Here is a 23,442-nt window from a genome sequence, read left to right as displayed (position 1 = left end):
ATCAGAGACAACCATAAAACACATTATGTTTTAAGCAATATCTAGATTAAAACTAATTCTTGGAAAAAAAATTGCATTATCTTCAAACCTTGTTCTTCAGGGCAAGTTCTTTATCTCCAGTAAGGAACCACTGCTGACTGCTGTATTCTGTGAACTGTATAGATTCACAGTTCTCTTCTTGGGGAGATGGTAATACTACAGAGACCTCTAGTAGACGTTCAGGTACTTGAATAGAATCTCCATCTTTTCCATTAAATCTATGTCCATTGATTTGCTGAGGAAACCAGTTGTGAGCCATTATTGCAATATATGGGCAGCTGTCAAGGATATTTTTGCCTCTGTGGAAATGGAAAAGCAATAGGGCTGGTAAAGTGAGACCAAGCTTCACTATTCATTACATAATGACTCTAAAAGGTATTTGTGATTTGTTAGTACTTTATCAATTCATCATTTTTAGGCTTGTGATATTTCATTGACACAGTGTTTCAGTTTCTGTGGGGAAAAAAAAAAGCTGAATTTTTTACATATTTCAGTGTCTCCATTTCTTCTCTGGGATTTGCTCCTTATGACCTGCAACTAAAACCTTTCCATAGAGAATTAGGTTATCAAAACGCTCATCTTTACAACTTGATGTAGAACTGAGTCTAAAAAACAGGGGAGGCATTAAAATGGATGATGTGGCATTATTTTTTTTTCCCAACAGATGATACAAAACACTTGAAATAAAGAATTTTAACTTTTAAGTTAGAAACACTGAACACACATTCGACCACCAGCTGTTTAATAGATCCCCAATAGGAGAAACAAAGTGTTTAAAACCATCTGTCTCATAAAAAAGAATAATCTCTTTCTCAGTCACCTATTTTTCCTGCCCATTAGCTTGATGAGGCTATTGCTCTTGGAGACAAACTAGCAATGTAAAACTACGAGTAGCTTTAAATATTTTAAAACAATGTTCAAGTGGGCAAAACCAAGAACATACAAATTTCAAAATGCCAGTAGAAATTTTGGGTTGCTAACGTTCATCTAAGGCTTAGAACACAGCTCTGCATCATACAATCACATATTATTTTCTTAGCAAGAATAATGAACACTTTTCCAGGCAATATTTGAGCTAGACGTGGGTCAATACACACCAGATCTCCTGACTTACCTTCCCACATCTATGCCATACCAAAGTATCAGTAATGTGTTACACCCAATCTTACAAAGCACTATATTTACTGGCAATATGACACAGTGCTTTGTAAGATCATGACACTGTAACAACACATTCACATAGGGGTAACATACTAGATAGGAGATAAATCCCTTTTCTGAAAATATAATTTAGATTTTCTATATTGGTAAATTGTCATGTATTTACAAAACATATTACAAATTCAAGCTTACTCACCTTTCTCCTGATGATCCACACTTTATCTCAGTCAACAGAGAAAAAGCAAACTTCTCAGTCACCTCAGCAAGCAGGCTATATCCTTGTGTGTCCTTGCGTTTTGGGCTAGCTAGAGCACAGAGTATCTCATAGAATAGACTTCTACTTTTGTCAGTGAGTAACAGTTTTTCACCGACACCTGTAACCTAATGAGAGGAGAAGAAATCAAACAACATTTTACACAAAGGAATCTGCTTGTAACATTTCCTCATGTTCAATGGTTTAGTGATATCTTCTCTGTGATTCCAGTATTAATTCTAGAAGTTCAGAATATTTTTCCCAACTCCTGATCACATATGAGCTTCCAAGGCATAAGACACAGTCTGTCAAAACTACATAAAGATAGGCTTACCAGGGGATTTGATTATTAAAGAAGGGATGAGGCATTTTTCATTCTTTCACAAACCAAAGATTTTTGAGTCCTGAGAAGTTTTTAAATTATTTTCTCTGTTTTCTGTGTGGCAACAATCAAAAATGAATGGATATTCTTATAATGCTTTGTATCTAGATATTTAGAAATTTTCCAGCTTCTATGCATTATTCCAAGAGTCCAGAAGAGACAGAATGCCATAAAACTAATCCATAATTTTCACAGAAATTAGAGCCATGCTTAAGCACTCAGCTATCCTGAGAACCCAATTCCCTAAGGTACTGGAGGAAAAAAGACTGATGCTTGGTTAAGACTACAGTAGACTCCAGCTGGCCCACATAGGATTTGCTTGTGTGTTTACTGCAGTCTGCTGTAAAGATAGGAACAGGGGTTGTGCCAGGCCTAAAAGCAACAAAGGTGTGACCCAAGAGTCAAAAAAACATAATAAGCTCTATGAAACTGCAGCCCCAAAAGGAAAATTGCACAGTAGAAAATATAGAGCTACAAGTATGTATGGAAAATTAATACTAGTTTCTCATTTCAACCTATTTGATTTCTGATTTCTTGCCACCTCCTAACTAGTGGCAGACAAACTCCTTCCTTGATTGTGGGACTTCACCATTTCCACTTTTGCAGTCCGTGCTTCTGAGTCACTGCTTCACTGATGTGGATGTGATCTGCCTTGTTTTATACATATATATGTGCCTTGTTGTGTTATTATACTCCAAATAATGTCATTAGTCATTTAAGGACAGACAGGAAGTGTTTACCTTATCTATTATATGCACCACAGCAGTAAGTTGCTCTTCTGTAGTTTCTGTAGCCACTTTGACATTCAGATTCTGAAGGATTCTGTGTAAAATGGTGTCATCAAGAGGCTGATGCAGTTGATCAATCAGTCCCCAAACTGGCACAGAGTCCAAATCTGAGACAATGGTGATGTTAGAAATACCATATACATCATCTACCCTGGCACCACCTGTGGGATTAGAAAGTAGAACCTGGAAACGTTTAGGAAATGGGTTTAAAGATCCCCTCTTTGGAGTCAGGGTCACATCCAGGAATGCATTTCTCTGTCCATGTTCAAAAGTCAGTAAACCTTCAGATCTGGCAAAATCTTGTCCTGCCACAGCCGGAGATATGAAGGTCCGTCCAATAGGTTCAGGTTTTTGTAGTTCCTTAAAACAAACCAAAAGAGGTTTACGTAACATTATGATAGATGTAATTGTTCAAAACCACCTGCTGTAGAACATACTTTAGGTGCGTAAAAACAAAATGTGTAAAAAAGAAGTCCTCTTTCAAAAAGCAGCTATGAGTGATGAAAATATTACATTTAAAATAATTACCTCCCTAAATTAATAATCAATCAAACCAAGGAGAAGAATTATATATTGTCAATAGTAAAGAGGGTCTCTTTCTTTTCCAACACAAAAACAACAAAACTTTTCTGTGTGAATAAATACTACAGAAATGTTAGCACATGTGTGAATTCCAGAAAGGTTGATATAAGACTATGACTGCAGCACAAAGTCCCTCACTTTAGGGTAGAGTAAAGCATTAACAAATGCATAGAAAACTAAATAAAAGCAAAGCAAACTTTCTGGAAATCTGTGTCCAAATTAATATCAATTCATGGTATTTTCAGTCCCAGAATACATAAAAGATGAATAATCCATTTAATACAAAGGCAAAGCAAATGCTATAGAATAACATGCAAGGTGGATATATGAATTTATTCGGTAATGCTACATGGCCTTATTTCCTTGGGAAGCAACACTGGTTTTACCTTCCATGAGGTTTGCAGTTACTGTTTCATTCTTCAAAGTCTTGTTCTTTTTGTCACTTGCCGTAGCCTTGACTTAATATCTGGTTATATAATAAACTTTCCTTAAGGGGAAACTAACTTCCTAAGCTATTATTCAATTGTATTATTTTTTGAAAAGTATATATTAATTTAATAAGGACAGCTTGTATACTGACTCCTAAGTACAGGTCTCCTACTGAAAAAAATGAGGATTTTTATTTGCAAAATACTAGACTCCTTTTGAAAATATTTAGCTTTTATTAGTAGAGTTTATTTATTGAATGAATCAGATATTTTCTGAGTTCATTGGAGAACCTGGTAAGTCAATGCAGCCTGGAACTGTTCAAAATTGCACTAGACAAGATCACATCACTTGTGGAGATCCCAGGGGGAATTTCCTTTTGTTTATCTCCACCCACTGAGAACTAAGAAACAGAAATAAGCAGAAATAAAAGCACTAATAACAAGAACAATGTCTAAGAAACCTTTGTAGGTTGAGATAAACGTCACTTTCCAGTAATTGCCTTCCTGTCTGCTGTGGCCTCTTATTTTAAAGCTATTATTAATGCAAATATTTTAGTATTTGGCCATGCACACTCAAAACCTAAAAATGTCCAAAGAAGTTTGGTTATAAAAATTACAAATAGATAAGAGACTGCCCACTATATTTTAGCTTAAATATTCTCTGGACAGTAGCAATTTCTTTTCCATTTAATAGCTAAATAAGAGTGAATTCTTAGTCTGAATAAATGTGAAAATTTTTACCACACAATCTAATTGAAACACTGGCCAATTACTATATAATAAATGGATGGAAATACAATGTAAACCTATATGGTTAAAACAGATGGGCATTCAATATAACAACAGAATGCAGAAGCTTTTATTATAAAGGGTGAGTATATAATAACTCACCCCCAAAACAATGATTTTAGGCATAAAATCACAAATATTCAAAGCTGATCAGGCTAACTACTATTGATGATGGTAAACTTGAAAGAACATCTCTTGTAGTCTGTGCCCTGATGCTGGATTCACACATACTAAAGAAGAGGCAGGAATCATGTTTTTGCAGATCTGCTAAAGGAGAAACTTCATCAGCTGCAATAATAATGAGTGAGGTATGCATTTAAGAGAAAAAAGTGTCAACAGCTAGAAGAGTCTTTGGCTACAGATGTAAATAACTCAAAAATTGTTGGATTATGGGTTTTTTTTACATAAAGGGCATAATCTGACAAAAAATTAATGGGGATGATAAAATTTACTTTAGCACATGCAATTTTTGATAAGAAGAACAATTTTTTTTCTTTAGTACTCCAATAATTTTGAATAAAATTTCAAAATTTGATCCTGGGAGGATTTCTCCTTTCCTATGTATGTTCTGGTACTAATAAAAAATTTGTTCCCTAACAGAACAAGTGTCCTGCTTTGTGGATGTTGCATACATAACCATCACAATAAAAACTTAATTTCAGATGTAAAAGCCTCAAAAATTGAATGCTCACAAGAGCCTTACAACAAAGAAAAAAACATATTAGATGCCTGGCTGACCATAATTTTTGAGGCCACTGAAGGATATTGCAAAAAAAAAATTATTCTTGACAATGCAAAAAGGTAAAATTCTTTAAATAACGGAAAACCAAAGAAGCTAGGCTCAGCAAATGTTTGACTGTTTCCTGAAAAAAATGCTAATCAGTCATATTTACTTTTAAGAACAATCCATTATTTAATTAATTATTATTAAATTAATTTCAATTATAAATGAATCATAAAATCCACGATTTTATGAATGCTGTGGGTTGAAAAGGATTTTAATGACCATCTAGTTCCAAAGACCCTGCAGTGGACAGAGATAACTTTCACCAGACCAGGTTGCCCAGAGCTCCATTGAACCTGGGATGTGTAGCTCCATCCTACAGGGATGTGGCATCCACAGCTTCTCTTGCCAGTGCCTCATCACCCTCATCGTAAAGAATTTCTTCCTGATATTTAATCTAAATCTACTGTCTATCAGTTTTAAGCCATTCCCTCTTGTCACTACATGCCCTTGCCAAAAGTCCCTCTCCAACTTTCAGATAGGAAAAGGAAGGCTGCAACTGGGGCAGCCCAAAGCCACCTCATCTCCTAGCTGAACAATCCCAATCTCTCAGCATTTCCTCAGAGCAGAGGTGTTCCATCCCTCTGATCAACTGAGTGGCCTCCTCTGGTCTTGCTCCAACAGCTCCATGTCCTTCCTCTGCTGAGGACCCAGAGCTGGAGGCAGCTCTGCAGGTGGGGTCTCAGAGGGCCAGAATCTCCTCCCTCCAAAGCTGCCCACAGGGCTTTGGATGCAGGCCAGGATGCATTTGGCTTTCTGGGCTACAAGTGCCCATGGCTGGCTCACGTCCAGCCCCTCACCAGCACCCCCTGACCTTCAGGGCAGGGCAGCTCTCCATCCGTTCATCCCGCAGCCTGCACTTTGCACTTGGTCTTAAAAAATCCAGAGGCACCAGGACAGGCTCAAGAAGTGGCCCTTGGGAATTTCATGAGGTTAAACCTCATGAAATTCCCAAGGGCCACTTCTTGAGCCTGTCCTGGTGCCTCTGGATGGCATCCCATCCTTCAGGAGTGTCAACCACACCCCTGAGCTTGGTGTCTTCTGCAAATTTGCTAAGGGTGCACCCGATCCCTTCATCTCTGCAATTAATGAAGGCACTAAATACCACTGGTCCCTATACACATCCCTGAGGGACACCACTTGTCACTGATTCTCTGAGCCATTGGCTACGGCCCTCTGGATGAGACCATCCACCCACTTTGTTATCCATCGAATAACAGTCCATTCAAATCCAGCATAAAATCCATCTCTCTCCAATTTAGAGAGTAGGATCTTGTGAGTTATGTGTCAAAGGCTTTATGGAAGTCCAGATAAATGACATCTGTAACCCTTCCCTTGTACTCTGATGTAGTCATCCCATCACAGAAGCCCACTAGGTTGCTCAAGCAGATTTGCCCTTGGTGAAGCCGTGCTAGCTCTCTCCAAGCTTCTCCCTGTCCTCCACATGTCTTAGCAGAGCTCCTGGAAGGATCTGTTCTATGATCTTCCCAGGTACAAAGGGGAGGCCGACATGTTGACAGTTCCCAGGCTCTTCCTTTCTACTCTTCCCTTTTTAAAGATGGATATAGTAATACCCCTTTTCCAGTCACCAGGGATTTCACCTGATTGTCAAGACTTTTCAAGTAACAAAGGATACTGTATTGACAACATCAACCAGTTCCCTCAAGACTCTGGGATGCATCTCTTTGGGTCCCACAGAGCTGTGAACATTCAGTTTCCTCACGTGGTCATGAACCTGATTTTCCCACACCATGGGAGGGACTTGCTCCCCCCAAGCCCCATCCTGCTGTCCACCCACTTCAAAGGTATAGTGTCACCGACATGTTTTATGAAAAATCCTTTCCTTAGGATTTTTCCCCTCCTGAGAAGCTGAGAGGCCTCAGGAACAAACTGTAAACAATTCTTATCTGCTGCTGTGGAATGCAACAGGGGGAATCTGTGATTGGTCTCATCAGGCTGTTTCCAATTAAGGGCCAATCACAGATCACCTGCCCAGACTGTCTTGGTCAGAGACGAGCCTTTGTTATTCATTCCTTTTCTATTCTTAGCTTAGCCTTCTGATGAAATTCTTTCCTCTATTCTTTTAGTATAGTATTAATATATTATCTATCATTAAAATAATAAATCAAGCTTCTGATACATGTAGTCAACTTTCTTGTCTCTTCCCTCATCCTGGGACCCTTGTGGACAATACCACAGTATAGGAAAAAAAGATTGCCAGTGAAGACTGCCAAAAAAAGTGTTGAGTCCATCAGCCTTTTGTTAATCTGTTGCTACTAGTTTCCCAGCATTGTTTATCAGGGAGAAACACTTTCTTTGACCTTCTCTTTCTGGTTAACATACCTTTCTGGTTCAAATACTCTTCCTGTTTTTTTTTTTTTTTAATCCATTGCCAGGTTCACTTCCAGCTTCACCATGGCCTTGTTTATACATTCGCATTCTATCTCTAGTCTCTTTCTACCTCACCTATCCTTGCTTCAACTGCTTGTGCATTTGTTTTTTTCTCTTTAGTTTGACCAGCAGGTTCTGACTCAGCAATGCCAGTCTCCTGCCTTCATTGCCTGATTTCTTGCTCCTGGGGATTGCTAGCTCCTGTGTTCTATGGAAGACTTTCTTAAAGATCTGTCAGCTCTGCTCCACTCCCTTGTCCCTGAGGGCAGTCTCCCAAGGGAATCCCCTGACTATCTCCCTAAAGAGCTAGAAGTCTCTGCTTTCCTAAAGGTCAGAGAAAGATATAAAAATAAATTAAATAATAAGTCTTACCTGCATACTGTAGGTAACCATTGTGGTTACTGATGTGCTAGAATCTCTAAGAACTTGCAGACTGATTAAAGCTGTCTTCTTATAAGCAACAGCAAATCGAGATCCCACAGCAAAATACACTAAACCATGAGGTGCATCACTTTCCAGGACAGTTATAAAAGCAAATCTGGCACTGTTGTTCAAAGCAGCTCCTGTGCTTACAGCATATAGCTCAACAAAAATATAAGTTTCAAATTCTGGTACCTGTAAGTGAGTGATTTTCATATCATTATAAGATCTACTAACAAATTTCAGCTTCAAATAAATGTTTATATATAACTTTGTATGCGCAGTGGATCACTTTAATAACACTACACAAGCAAGCAATAAGTACAATCAAATATATCATAAAAACAATACTGCAATGGACTTCACTCTGTCAGGCACAATTATTAAATCCCAGATTTTCATGCAGAACTTGCTGCATTAAAGTAGCTGTTTCAATAGTGCAGGCATAGTGGCTGTAAATTTGACATAAATGACAGTAAACCCTCCAAGAGTGCCATATTCCAGATTATAGATTGATATAGATGTACAACTTATGAAGAATTTGCTCTTTCATTTTCTTTTTACCTTACAAAAAGGCGTGTACCTCCTACCTACTCCCTTTTAGAAATGCTGCACAGAAGTATGCAATTTTGAAAATGCAATAATTTGTATAATAACTCTACTATATTCAAGTACTGAACTCAGTTAAAGTTCTGAAAAACGTTTTATATACAACTTAAGCATTTTTTATATACAACTCAAGCATTTAGACACTAGTATGTCCATGCATGTTTTTACAAGAAATTAAAAACTCAGTAGATTTGCACACTTAACTGAATTTTTTAAAATCTCAGAGCTTAGACAATACTATTTGATAGACTTTTGTGATGTTTCACATATAGAGAAATATTTCACTCTGAAAATATAGGCTGTGGAACTTTGTTTCCTTATTGAAAATAAGGTAGCAGTGTTAGGTTTACAATATGATGTTCTGCCACGCCTTTTATTTTGTACCTACAACAAAAATGTAACATTTAGAAATAGAGATCCAATTTCTAAAATTCCAAAAATTCCATTCTAAAATTCAAAAAACAATTGGAAAGATGTTACTTGTATGTACTACATGCACTTGTCAAGTAGCAAACCTTAAAAAAAAGGAAAAAAAACCCTATTTCTTTACAAGAAAATAGTATTACGAAAAAATGGCAAACATTGAAGCCTTTTTTTTTTTTTTTTTTTTTACAATTTTTTCCATTTAATTTGTATAGCCAGGTTTTGGTAGTGGTGGAACTACAGGGGTGGCTTCTGTAAGAAGTTTCTAGAAGCTCTCCCCAGCTGCCGCAGGGGAGAGCCAATGCCAGACAGCTCCAGGATGGGTCTGTCACTGGTTATAGCTGAGCCAACCAGAACACTCCTATGACAATATATTTAAGAAGTAAGAAACCTGTTCTTATGCAGGCATAATTGCCGCCAGAGTAGCGTGGGGTGACAACACCTAAGAGGAACAACTCTGCAGACACCAAGGAATGTGGAGAAGGAGGGGGAGAAAGTTTTTCTGGTGGGATTCCTCTGCAGTCCATGGTGAAGCAGCTGGGCCCCTGCAGCCTATGGATGCCCATGAGCATGCAGAGATCCACCTGTAGCCCATGGAGGAGCCCTATACTGGAGAAGGGGAATGCCCGAGAGGAGGTTATGACCCCATGGGCGGCCCACAATTGAGCAGGTTCCTGGCAGGGACCTGCAGACTCATGGAGAAAGGAGCCCACACTGGAGCAGGCTTCCTGGTAGGAATTGTGGCCTTGTGGGGGATCCACACTGGAGCAGCCTGCCCTTGAAAGACTGCACCAATGGAAGGATGACCACACTGCAGCAGTTTATGGAGAACTGCTGCCAGCAGTATGGACCCACATTGGAGAAGCTTCCCATTGGAGCAACCCCATGGTGGAGCAGGGGAAAGACTAATCTTCCTGAGCAGCAGCAGGAACAAGTGATGAAATGAACATAAGCCCTATTTGCAACTTCATTTGCTGCTGGAGGGGAAGAGGTAGAACAGGAAGGAGGGAGGGGAGAGAGGAAGGTGTTTTAAGGACTCAATTTACTTCTGATTATCCTACTCTGGTTTTGTTACCAAAAAATTTATTTAATATCTCTAATTTGAGCCTGTTTTGCCCATGATGGTGTTTGGTGAGTGATCCCTCCTGGTCCTTGTCTCAACTCATTAACACATTACTATATTTTCTCTCCCCTGCCCAGCTGCAGAGGGGAGTGACAGAGAGGCTGTGGTGGGTGCCTGGCATCAAGGCAGGGCCAACCCACTACATAAAAAAGCTTTGTGTTTCAACTCTGAATTCTTTGAAGTCCTGCTTTAATTCTAGGATTTTTAGCTAATAAACTCAGCTACTCCTGAGGAAGTAAAATTTATAAAAGCTGGAATGTATCCTACAAAAATATAAAGTACTTATTTAATGTATTTGTTACTTTATCATTTTTTAATACATTTACTACTGACTTACAAGCTAACTTATGAAAGGAGAACCATAAGAAGAATTAGGAAATATTTGGAGGGATAAATAATATATGTTTTCAATTAAATTGTTATGTAGTTCTCTAAATGAAATGTTCTTGACTAATGACAGGCACAATTATACTGGAATGAATGGGGAGTTTACACCTTCCACTAGCACTTGCTGGAATGGCACAGGCTTGTGCTTCATGTGGCACAACTGCATGTCTCTGCAGCTTGTGCATTGCTGTAATTAAATACTGATATCATTTCTTTGGTCTAAAGAGGTTCATAATCTCAGTTTACCCAGCAGGGCAGCCTGTGTCCTATACACCTATTCATTGCCTCTGTGATGTAAAGATAGCATCTGAAGATGGAGAAGGAAAATGGCTCTCTTAGTGAACTAAGGGAATTCATCCTATCTCCTAAATAGGAAATCCCTATTTCCCACACACAGCATGTTGCAATATTTTCGAGAACTGACTCAGAAGAAAACATGGAAATCTTCCCATCTAGTGATTTTCCTCTGCCCAGACCTCAGCTTTGCCACTAGCTTTGCCACTTTCTTGAAAAGAAAGTCTCATAGATATGTATGCTGGGCAGAAAAAATTTTGAATGTAGTATCTGAAGAAGAATAGAAATGAAAGGAATTTTTGATATTGAAGAAAAGAATTGCTGAGCCAGTCTTACTGGATAACTAAGAAAGCAAAGGGTATGATAGTTAGAAGGGGTTTTTATGGCTTAGAGCAAAGGATAAACCCACCTCAAACAAGAAAATGTGTATACCAAGCAGACAGATAGCACAGGCAAACTAGTCTGCCAATGTTGCAAGTAGAAAAAAGGTCTCAGAATTTTCCCCTGCAAGAAAACTGAAAAACAACTTCTAGTTTAAACTGTAGTGTACTAACTTTTAGTGATCGGAGAATACTACCATGAATTTGGTAATTATAGTAGTTATTATAGGCTACAGGTAAAAATTAGGGTATAGATTGGTTCTTTTGTACTAAGATGCTCAGCAACAAAAAGTATATAATGCATTGTAACCCAAACTAAAGGGTCCTCAGGCTTGTGTGCAGCTGGAGCTGACAGCTGTAGGCACAGGCTCTGTCACCCATGACCCTGGACTGCTGTAACCTATTGGATGGAATAAACTGCATTATGAAGAGTCACCTGGAGTCCCACATCCCTCACTATGGCTCTTACACCTGGGTGCTAGATAATTCCTTCAAAAAATTTAAAACTCTCCAACTTTAAAATAATGGCAAACATTAATTCTTCCTTTCTTAAGGGCTTACTCTAACCCCTAGGTATTCACACTAAAATGATTTTTCCTTCTCTTTTCAATAAAAATGACCTAATACTGTGTTTTGTGTTAATACAATCATGTCTGTATTTTAGAGTGCCTGCTGAGTCTCACAAGGCTGTTAGACTTAGACAAATGGAATTTAGTGGATGATGGCTCCTAAATTGAACTCCACTATTCAAAAGGCAGATGTGAACAGAGACAGATTTTTAGACACTCAGAGATTCTTACACAGTTTTTAACATTTTCAGAGATCACTGAGCTAGATTTAGGAATATAAAGTTACACAAAGTTAGACTCAAAGGTTTTTTTGTGCAATGAGATATTACTTACAGAATGTTTTCCATCAACCACTTTAAGAAATGCTTTGGTAGATTAAAATCTTACTGTATGAAGGATGAGAGTATATGATCGAATATTTCACTGAAACAACTCCATTCTTTTTCCTTACTGTGATTTAAAAACCTAAGAACTGTACTTTACTCTTCAAACTAAATACTTATCTCCTTCCCAAATTTTTACTAGTCACAATGGAGTCAGTAGAAGACTATAAATAAACATGTTCCAGAGAAGTCGAGCAGATAGCAAATTACTATCTTCAAACTAAATATTAGTTCCTCTGGATCAGAGGGGTTTTTTTCTTCTTGACAAATTGCAATTCAGTGCTGTACATAAAGAATAATAATTACTTACATGATCAGGCTTTATTACAATAGAGATGTTGCACATTGTTTGACCTGCCACACAGGTCGTGGCTCCCAGCACAGATTCAAGCTCATCCTCCAAGTTCACACCATCCTTCAGAAGGACAACAGCTGTTTTATTAAAGGTCGCACGCCAGAAGATCGTCACATCTTCAAAAGCCCTAGAAGCAAAAGAGAAGAGTATGCACATACTGAAGGAGAGCACAACAGATTTAGAACACGTAAACCACAGATATAACATACATTTCATGTTATTATTCAAAACTTATCATTATGGAATCAACTGCTTTACAATGAAAAAATAGCTCTTTTTATTTAAATTTCTGCCTCTATTTAGACTATAAAAAAGTAACAGAAGAAGAAAATAAAGCAATTAGGGGAACCCAGATTCTTCTTAATTTTTGTTTCAGATAACATGCAATTATCTGAATAAGAGACACTTGGAAAGCAGGGATGTGCCCAAGTACTTTCATTAATACTATAGTCACTGGCCTGGAAAGCCAGGTAGACTTGGTCTTTCCTGTAAGTATAAGGAACTTAGCATACTTTAGCATATTTATTTAAAGCACACATAAATGTACCATATATATATATATATATATATATATATATATATATATGGTGTTTATATATATATATATATAGTGTTTATATATATATATTTTTTATATATATATATATAGTGTTTATATATATATATGTGTGTGTGTGTGTTAATTAGGAAAAGGGGAAGACATAAGCATACTGACACATAACTTCTTAATTGCTCCTTCTAGTATCCGTATATTATACAGAGAGGTGAGAATTGGAGTTACACCTTTAGCAGTGCAAATACTTTACCTTAAGCAAAAGCTTCACATTTGCTGACTTACAGTATAAAATGGTAAGCATTTGAGTTTTTTCCTGTTTCTGCTTTATACCAATTAAATGACAGACCTAATTATATTCACAACTTAAATGGCCCATTGCCAAATCTGTGAAGCTATTAAAGAAGCCAAAAGGGAAAAATTTATTATAAAACTCTGTGATGAAACCTCTTCCACTAACAGTAGCTCCTCTGATTCAAGACCACATATTACAGAGTGCAGGAACAGCACTGGAATCCAGTGTTGCCTGCACCTGTTTGGTTGCCGTGCGACAGTCAGCAACACCTCTCTGTTTTCTGAGTCTTCATCAAGTATCAGGCCACTTTGTACTTCTGGAATGAATCCCAAAATGCCATTCTGGAGATCACTTCCTGTGTAAGAAAAAGTCCATGAAAGTAAAAAGTCAGAAAGTTAAGCTGAGAGTAAATTATACTTTTAAGAGGCACAACTGTTAAAACTCGAAACAGTCAGGTATCAAAAGCATGCTGTAAGGACTATTTCAGGTACTAGAAATAGTACTAGTAAATATTTAGAATTTAGAATTTAGAATCTCTAAATTTTATTTTAATCACTAGAATAATAACAACTAGTTTTGGAAGTAAATTCCTTATGAGAGTCCTGGCACCGTTTTTGCATGTAAGTTTGTATTTTCAGCAGCAATCAACAAACTGACTGAATTCTGTGTTCCTTGACTTCAAGAAACTAAGTGTTAAAGTAATCTCCAGAACAATCTCAAAAGTCTTGCTTATAAGCCTTGCTTGTAAGCCCTTATGAGAAACTCACTCCAGCTATGCTTATCATAAATATTAAACATTCTGTCAGAACAGAAATGGGCCTCAACATATAAAGTAGGTAATGTGTAAAGATGGGCTTCCAGTGATGTAACTTAAGTTTTCTTATTCATCCTATCCATGATGTGGTTGAACCCATTAATTTTCATAGATTATTACATCAGCTTTTCTCTTGCATCTTTATTCTAGAAGTGGAACAAATGAGCTGAGAAACACCACATTTTTCTGAGGGGAATGCAAGTAACTTCAGAAAAACAGCAGTGGAAGATAAAAATTCCCAATGTTAATGAGGGGAAACTAATGTCTTCACAGTGCTTGATCAAATCTTGCTTCTAAAGGATTTCTCCTAGCAGGTAGTGATGGCTTTACTCTAGAAATGAAAAGGCAATCTACTTACACTCCAGTACTTACTAAAAGTCAATATTTATAATAGGATGAACAGAAATTGTGTGTTTTCTTATGCGCATGAATATTTAACCCTTCTCCTTAATATGTTGTCTCATGTTCCAACTTATGGAACTTTATACTGTAGGAATAATTCTAGAGCATATTAATACACTTCTGTGGTATTCAATACAAGCTGTGGTATTCAATACAAATTACATGTGTCTATAAACATACTTCTGCAGTTAAAAGTGGGGGTCCAGTGGCCGGGGCAAGCCAGCGAGCTGGCCACAGCCAGGATCAACCTGAGGCTATGGAAAGTTCAGGGACACCTTAAGTTCAGGGAAAATTGTTTAAAAGCTAGGGGAAACTGGAGTTCTGACATCACCTTCTCACAGTAGCACAGGGACTGAAAGAAAAACTCTTGGTGACTGAGTATGCTAATTCCTGTCCTCGATCCCCAGAAGCAGAAGATGCCTACACTGCAGGTATGAACTGCATCGTAGTAAAGAATGAAAAAAGAAACTGTTTATTCTACTTTGTACAAATTCTATCCATTGTAAAAGAGAAAGACTTAAATTAAAAATACTAAGTACATTAAATACATCTGACAGAATGCCAACGTAATTCAGGTTAAAAGGGCCCTTTAAGTCTCTAGTCCAACACCTTTCTCAAAGCTTAATTATCTCTGAAATCAGACCATATGTCTCAGAGGTTTGGGGCTTGACAAAATTCCAGGGAAGGAGAGAGCCCATGCAACCTCCTCAGGCAACCTGTGCCACTGGCTCTCTGTACATAATAGAAAAAAATGCCCAGGTTCAAATGAAATCTCATTTCAACTTATATTCACTGTCTCCCATCAAGCACTGCTGCCATAATGCATTATTTAAATAATGGGTCAGTAAATTTTTATGTCTCTCCTCTTTTAGGTAATCTTATGGTCCCAGTGGGAACTATGTCTTCCTGTATTCAAATGTCCCATGACATTTTCTTTTTCAACATCATGTTTCACAGACTAAGTTAGGAAAAGGGAAAAAAAAAAAACAGGTAAAAGAAAAAGTAAAAGAAGCTTAAAATATTCTGGATCCTGAGAAAGCAAAGTACCTGAAGTGTCAAAATACAAATCATCTGGTCTTTAGAAACAAACCAAGCAAAAAAAGGCAGCGATCTTTTTGTGCCATAAACTGTCAAGAAGTGGTCGGTATTTTCAGTTACAGAAAATGTTTTGGTCTGAATGCAGCACTTGAGTGTGAGAAATCATTTGTACAATACTGAATAAACAATGGAAGCCCAGCAGTTCTATAACAGGTTCTTGGACACTTGCATTTTCATACCATAAGTTACTTGGTGACTCTTTTCATAGTCACAGGTCTGTACCATAAAGTATCCCACTTACTCTTTGAACTTGGAAGTCATGGATCTGCTGAGATGGGAATCTCACATCCCAGGAACAAAAAAAAAAAAAAAAAAAAGGCAAAAAACCAAATGAGCCTGAAATGCTACTCCATCTTTAAAAAAACAGTTATGCTCAGCTGTCACAGTATGTACAAGCTGGCTTGTACTGGGCAATTAATTCGGATATAAATAAGAAACCCAGTTGGTTCCATAAACTGGCCCCTGGGTTGACAGACAGGAACCTCAACCAATTACATTCCATCCTCAGCTGCAGACATCTCACTTGTCCGGGAGCTGGGCCATGTTAAAAGATCAGACTAATGAGCTATCCAATCAAACCCCCGTAATAAAGAGCAGTTGAACCAATAACCAGTCTTTTGCCACATGAACATCAGGTGTGCCGTCCTCTCTGATCAGGTGTGCCGTCCTCTCTGTCTCTGACCCACCACACACATGTTGCATGTGGAGCCCATGACATGATGCAATTCAGGCATTTTCTGCGCAAGGAGCAGGGGAGACTGAACATCGTAATAGCTGGAGAAAGCTGGTAAAGACCACTAATCCAAATGGTGTAATAGCCAGAGAAAGCCAGTAAAGGCTAGTAATCCAAATGGCATGATAGCTGGAGAAAGCTGGAGACAGCAGTACAGCAGTGGAATTACCACGCTCAACAGAAAATTGCTACAAGATCCCAGTGGTAGCTAGCAGATTGTGTTGCATGGTTTCAAACCCCTTTATGGATTGGAATCACCATTGGGAATAGTCCAGAGGGCCTGGACTTCTGCACCAGAGGACACTAAAGGTATGGACTTTCTTTCTTAAAAAAAGAGGGATTAATAATGACAAGCGGGCTCCGCTAGCCCTGCTTACATGGTTCGAAAGCCATGAACTGGATGTGTCTGAAGGGACCTCATTAGACTCATCAAATCGGGAGCAGCCTGGACAAAATATACTTGCAGCAGCGTCCATGGGTGATGACACAGCCGTGGATGTTAAAAGGCCATGAAGGACTATCAGGGACTTATTAAAACAATTAAATAATGAGTGGGGAAGGAGGACGGGCAAAGCGGACACAGATCCCCATGAAATCGCCATGGGGAGCTGAAAAGCTGTCCCAAACAGGGACAATACGCTGACCGGGTGTTCTGCCTTGGCGCAGAGCCACGGGGCCACCCCACACTGGGACACGCTGCCGGTAGGGTGTTCCCCCCTCACAAGGCAAGGTGGCAGGGAGATGCCGCATCGCCAAGCTGCGCTGGGTGACAGCGCGGCCGCATCTCTGTGCCCTTCCTCTGCGCCGGCCTCAGACGGCCCCAGGCTCTCCCAAGGCACCCTACTGCACTGAGACCGCAACTGGCCACTGCGAAGCGACTGTGGTGAGTGGCCCTGCCCTGGGGAGTGGTGAGAATCCACGGACTGCCGGTGCCACAGCTGCCGAGAATACCCAGGGAGGTGGCGAAACAGATTACACAATCGAGCCACATGGAGTAATGGGTCTGCCACGGGCCCGGCGAGCTGTACAGCTCTGGAGGTGCTGGGGTGCGTCATGCCTACAGAGAACTGTTGAACCGGGCTCATCTGCTCTGTGGCTGCACCGCAAACCTTTTGTGCGGCGCCAGATCCCCGCACAACTGTTCCCGGGTCGAGCCACGGCATCATTACGGCTGAGGACCCCGGGACCATCCCGCAGTGTCCTGTGCTCCCCCGAGCCACCCTTCCACTGCCTGCACCAAGCTCTGTGCCGGGATGGACTATGCCGCTGCCTTTGGGGCACACACAATGCTGCCGCTCTCCACAGGGCCAGACCACGTAGTGTCCGCTCCAGCTCCCCCCGGTGCCGCCATGTTCGCACCCCCACTCCCACACGGGCCCAGGGCCGCATCCTCCTGAGACCGAGTGGCCCAGCTCCAAAGTGCCATGGGGGGTGGCGGCCCTGCCCCCAGTCCAACCTCCATGGAGCATAGCCGTGCCTCTGACCTCTCACCCTGCCTCCATGGGCAGGCCGGGGAATTATATCACCAGGCACTGCTGCAGACGTCGTACATGGAAGTCGCCGCACTACCTTGCTGGAGGTACAGCCTTCCTTGGAATATATGCCAGCAAGGGACACAAGGGATACGAGCAGAGAAAGCCAAAGCCATCGCCCCCCTGCAGAATACCATGAGAACAGTGCAGCTGCTTTGTTGCCGGCAGCCGTGCCTCATCTTGCCACCACTGCAGCCTCTCCAAGCTTTTCTACATCTCTGACCGTCAACTGTAAGTTTCCCAGAGGATGGGAGAAGGCCCTGCGGGAGGGCTGCCGAGCAAAAGGCAGCGGGAAAAGGCATGCAGGGGTGTGGTTCCATGGTAACAGCAGCAGTCAAGCCTGCCCAAAAAAATGGTGCTGGCCACATGGCACAGCCATCACTTGGCGGGTTAGAGCCACTCACTCACCAAGCCCGGCGGGAATTCAGCAGCTCCCTGTGTGTGGGCAGTGAAGCCGCAAACAAAGGAACTTAGCAGCCCCAGCCAAAGCAGTACCAACAAAGGCATACCTACCCGACATAACTCAGCAGAGCTACACCACCTGCTACTGCTTTAACTTTACTAAGGTTCTCATACTCTACAAACTTACAAACTGATACTAAATGAAGGAGAACATCAGGCTAGTTTAATAGCCCCTTCCCCAAGAGGGAGAACTGCAATATTTACATGTGCTAAGGTGAAACTGACTCATATAACGTAACTATGTTAACCAGTTCTATTGCAGTTGTAATAAAGATGTCACGCAAAGGTTATAAGTAGGCAGAGCTGTTTGCTAAATATGTCCTAGAATTCGTAGTACAATATTTGTTATTACTGTTTACATGTGCTGAAACCAAAATTAATAGGTCTTTGTTAGGCAATTCTGTTACAGTTACTAGGAAGATATTATGTCTATATTTCAATATGGACTACTGTTGATTAAATAGATCCTAGAATTTATAACATAAAATTTACTAATATTAACTATAAACACAATACAAGCAGCATATGAACTAGATCAACCTGAAAAACTCAAAGAATTTGTTCATTCTAACATTCTAGATCTATTAAAGCAAACACGAAAATACTGACTTAATAATGTCATAAACAAATTTCAGTTGCAAAGTTTTCTAACTGAAAATTTGCTACCTGTCATCATTTTAAAAGCTAAAAGTCACATATTTAAGTCAATAACAAATTTCACACTTTTAACAAAAGGAAGAAAAGTATATTGTTCACACAGTTACCATAATAACTGACAACAATTAAAATGCCTATATTTTTTTAATAATTAATAAGTTGTTCATGTGAAAGAATTTTTGCAGTGGATACTAATACAGGCTTGTTTTCTAAAATATAATTAGGAAAAACCTTTCCCAGCCAAGTTCTTGGCCCTGATCAAGCACTGAACCTGCCTGGTGACGGAAAAACATCAAACATAGATGATTCTGTGCAAACTTTGCAAAAGCTAAACTTTTTTTGTTTGAGATAAACCAGGAAGCCTCATCTGGAAGAGGTTCTTTCAAGTCCACATTGTGAAAAAGAAGCCCCTTAGCAATAGCAAACCCTAGGTAATAGAAAAACATATACATAGTTGTCTCACCTTATTAATGTTGTTCAAAAGTCCATGTTTTGTTCCTCTTTTAGTTATTAAAAAAAAGGGGGAAAAAGTTGGTGTGAATGTACACCCTCCTTAATTCCTGGGTGCTATCATGTTTTCATGTCTTTCAATCAAATGTGTATCAGTATTAGAAAAGACCAAAAACCTAGTTAACTTAAATTACTTCTTACCGCTACCATCATCCTGTGATGTTTAGCTGCCCACACCCTAGGAAATGGTGAGAGACCTCCTTAACAATACATGGGAGATCCTTGAGATCTTATTATCTAGGGCCAGAGATATCAGAGCATTTCAACAGACAATGGGACACACTGGATACCTGCCAGATGAATCCAGCCTGCACTATGTCCTGCTTGGAATCACAGGCAGCATCCTCCTGATGACCTTTCAACAGACATCACAGAGCCATGTAACCAGAACATTTGATCACCTACCTCACAGAAATCTGGGACTCTGGAAGTGACAGTTCATATAAGGACTTCATTTGTTTACAAATATTTTTTTCCTGTTTACAAACTGTTTTTTCAGTTTACAGATTGTTTTTCTAGTACTTGGGTTTTTCTCTAACAGTTCTAAGGATTAAATGGTTTACCAGTTAAATAGTTTCTTGTTTTTAGAAATAAGTAGTAACTTCTAAGAAAATAGCCTGTGACAAGTTTGCCTGAAAGAATATTAGCAGTTCTAGCCTAAGAGCTCCTAGACATGAATGCTGCAGCTCCAGTGAGACAAGGCCTCGTGCACATTAACTCCATCCTACCTTCTGTCACCCAGTTTGCAAAGGGCCCTTGTGGATGGATGGGTGACATAGAGCAGGTTCCAATTTTTAATAAAAAAAGAAAAGAGGAGATGTCACAGTATGCCACAGTACAAGCTGGCTTGTACTGAGCAATTAATACAGATATAAATAAGAAACCCAGCTGGTTCCATAAGCTGCCCCCTGGGTTGACAGACAGGAACCTCAGCCAATTACGTTCCATCCTCAGCTGCAGACATCTCACTTGTCTGGGAGCTGGGCCATGTTAAAAGATCAGATTAATGACCTATCCAGTAATACCCCCTTTATAAAGAGGGGTTGAACCAATAAACGCTCTCTGTTGCCACAGGAATGTCGGGTGTGTGGTCATCTCTGTCTCCAACCCACCACACACCCGTTTCACTCTGTGTTCTCTCTTCAAAAAGGACAAGAACAAAGATAAGCAGCACCTGTAGATGTATTTTGAGATACACTGCTAAGGGATGCTAAGGGGGCTTTGTGCATTAGATGCTTCCTCTCATCTGGAAAACGTTAGATTTAGGAATACAATACCCGGCTTATTATCATATAGGATTCCAATTTTACACAAAAATTGCTATGACAACATATAGTTATTTACTGGATATTATTTAATTAAAATATATCTACTCATTTCCTGGGGAAAATAATATTACCTGCAATAACTACTACTGCAAAAGCAGTGAATCCGTGTTCATCCTTTCCTTCCACAATCTGAGCTCCATTTTCAGGATTTGAGAGGAAAACATAAAATGATTCCTGTCCTTCAGGTTCATCATCATCAAAAATTTTAATGGACACCTGGCTTTCAGTTTCTCCATCCAGCAAAGTCAGAGAGATTGTCTGTTCTTCAAAATCTTCTCCTTCCATTGCCCATGTGAAGTTTGATTTTCCATAAACATTTCCAAAAGGATACAAATCTGTTCCACTCTGCGCACTCACTCCCCCAAAGGTTTTAACAGTAATTTTAATATCACCAGTAAATCCCTTGGTCCTTCTGATCTGAAGCACTGCTGTGTTGGAGATATTGTTGTTTGTATCTTCTTCAACATAAATAAACTCTGGCCCCAAACTTAGTATTCCAGGATGAATATCATTAGCCAGGATATTAACTGTTGCAACACTGAAAGCTGGATTCAAACGGGGACTCCAGTCAAGGTTTGCAGGTTGAACATCCAGAATTTCCACAGAAGTCAAATTTACAAAAAAAAATTCTTGTATTTCAGACACAGTGTCATCAATTATTGATATTTCTATCACCGCATTTGTCTGAAAATGTAAAAACATAAGCTCTCCATTGTAGATGGGTATAAAGTCTTCTAGTGGTTTGGCACTTCCTGGAATGGTCTGATATGTCAGTTTAGTAAGATTACTTTGAAAACCAAACAATCTTTGGACATGTAGTCTGACTACCTGGACATCTTCTTCAACTGAAACTGATCTTGAGTTAAGATCAAACTGGAAGATCCCCATTGGCTCAATTTTAGCTATCGTAAATCCTGATCTGAAACGGAAACAATATCACATTGAGAGGGAAATACAAATAATAAAAAGCAGAACAATCAAGCGTAATAATTTTCAGTGAGCAATCAATGGTGGCTGTAAGAAAGCAGATTAAAAAATGTGTAACAGTAGAGTGAAGAAAAAGAAATCATAAAAAGCAAGATGTAAAGAGGTTCCCTAAAAAATGCTTTTGTAAAATTTGAGCAGCCCTCCACGTGCTTAATGCATTGTAAGTCAGGACAGGATACTGAGTAAGTGATACATAAAATATGGTCTTCCTGACAAAATGGAGAGGCAAAGCATTTACTTTCCTTCCCACTGTGAACATAATATAGGAATATATAATATAGCCACTACAAGTAATACCAGTTTTAAACACTGAACAAACCTCCTGTACCAAGGGAAAGCTGTGAAGTAGACAGATGCTAGCAGATCTACAGTTTTAGCCAGGAAGCTAGAGAAGGAGAGGAAGTTATTTTAAAATATACAGTTAGGCTTTGAAGTACTGCCTCTTTACAATATTACACAAAGTACTTTTTTTTTCAGATCTGAGTCTTGTAATCAATATCAATTTGAGCTTTACTTTGTTCATGTCAAATATATTCCCTTCTTATTACAAAATATTAGGCTGACACTGCTGAATCTTGTGTCATCCCCTTCTCTCTAGAACTTAACCATCATTCAATGCCAGAGGCTACCAAATGGCACAATTACAGTGAGTAGATTTGGCTAACAGATGAGACTCTTCCTCCACTTAGGAAGCCAAAAAACCTTCAAAGTAATTGTGAGCTTTACAGCTTGTGGGATGCAGTCTTAAGTTTTCTAGGAAATGTTATTCTCATACACTCAAGGTATTTGACTTGTGCAGTAAATAGGACTCGAGTCCATAGTATGGAGAAACCTAGGAGAAAGGGCCCGTTTGAGGAATTTAGGCATCTGATTCACTCCTGATTTCCTTCAGATTTGCCAGTTCAATTTTAACAAGGTGAAGCCAATACTTTTCTCCCAGCAGTATCACTCCATGCCCATTTTTTATACATTTTCATCTTCAATAAGGAAGAGTGAAAATAGTTTGAAGAACAGATAACAGTTTGAGACAAAAAACTACATTGATTGTAATGTTTTAATTTTTCAGAATAAAGAGGGGGTTTAATATAAATTAGTCATTTTTAGAGCATTTCTTATTTAATTTGATTTCTTTAAAATAATGGTTGTTGTCAAAGATCTTCTAAATATAGATATTTAGGGACACTGAAAATTGGCAGTTTATTTTATTCTTCAGCTTCCTGGTTAAAACTGTTGATCTTGGTTCTTCAATCTAGCTGTCTTTCCTAACTGTCTCCATCATTCTAGACACATTCTAGGTACCTCAGATCCCAATGCCAGGAAACAGACTGGAATTGAAGAAAAGCCTCAGTTTCAGACAGATTAGATCTACAGTACTGACATTTGTTTCCATGTGAGACAAGACATAGAAATTATCAAAAAAGCTATCAGATTATCAATTTGCTAGCTCACCTATAATTTAATAGGGATTTATATGAGGTATATGCCTCTATATCTTACAGCATCAGTGCAACTCAAAAGTGTAAATAATATC

The 23,442-nt window shown here is 39.2% G+C and overlaps 1 protein-coding gene across 1 annotated transcript in view; it reads right to left on the bottom strand.

The window, feature by feature from the left end:
* Positions 1 to 23,442, bottom strand: part of ADGRV1 (adhesion G protein-coupled receptor V1) — a 273,565-nt gene that overhangs the window by 143,653 nt on the left and 106,470 nt on the right. The window contains exons 75-81 of the mRNA XM_050986466.1: positions 20,996 to 21,843; positions 13,626 to 13,743; positions 12,496 to 12,667; positions 7,970 to 8,212; positions 2,576 to 2,983; positions 1,397 to 1,581; positions 89 to 338 (exon numbers count right to left, since the gene is read on the bottom strand). Of these exons, the coding sequence (XP_050842423.1) occupies positions 89 to 338; positions 1,397 to 1,581; positions 2,576 to 2,983; positions 7,970 to 8,212; positions 12,496 to 12,667; positions 13,626 to 13,743; positions 20,996 to 21,843 (2,224 nt within the window). The remainder of the gene's footprint in view (positions 1 to 88; positions 339 to 1,396; positions 1,582 to 2,575; positions 2,984 to 7,969; positions 8,213 to 12,495; positions 12,668 to 13,625; positions 13,744 to 20,995; positions 21,844 to 23,442) is intronic.

The sequence above is a fragment of the Serinus canaria genome, chromosome Z (assembly GCF_022539315.1).
Source record: "Serinus canaria isolate serCan28SL12 chromosome Z, serCan2020, whole genome shotgun sequence".
NCBI classification, from domain to species: Eukaryota; Metazoa; Chordata; class Aves; order Passeriformes; family Fringillidae; genus Serinus; species Serinus canaria.
This window is presented reverse-complemented; position numbering and strand designations above follow the sequence as displayed.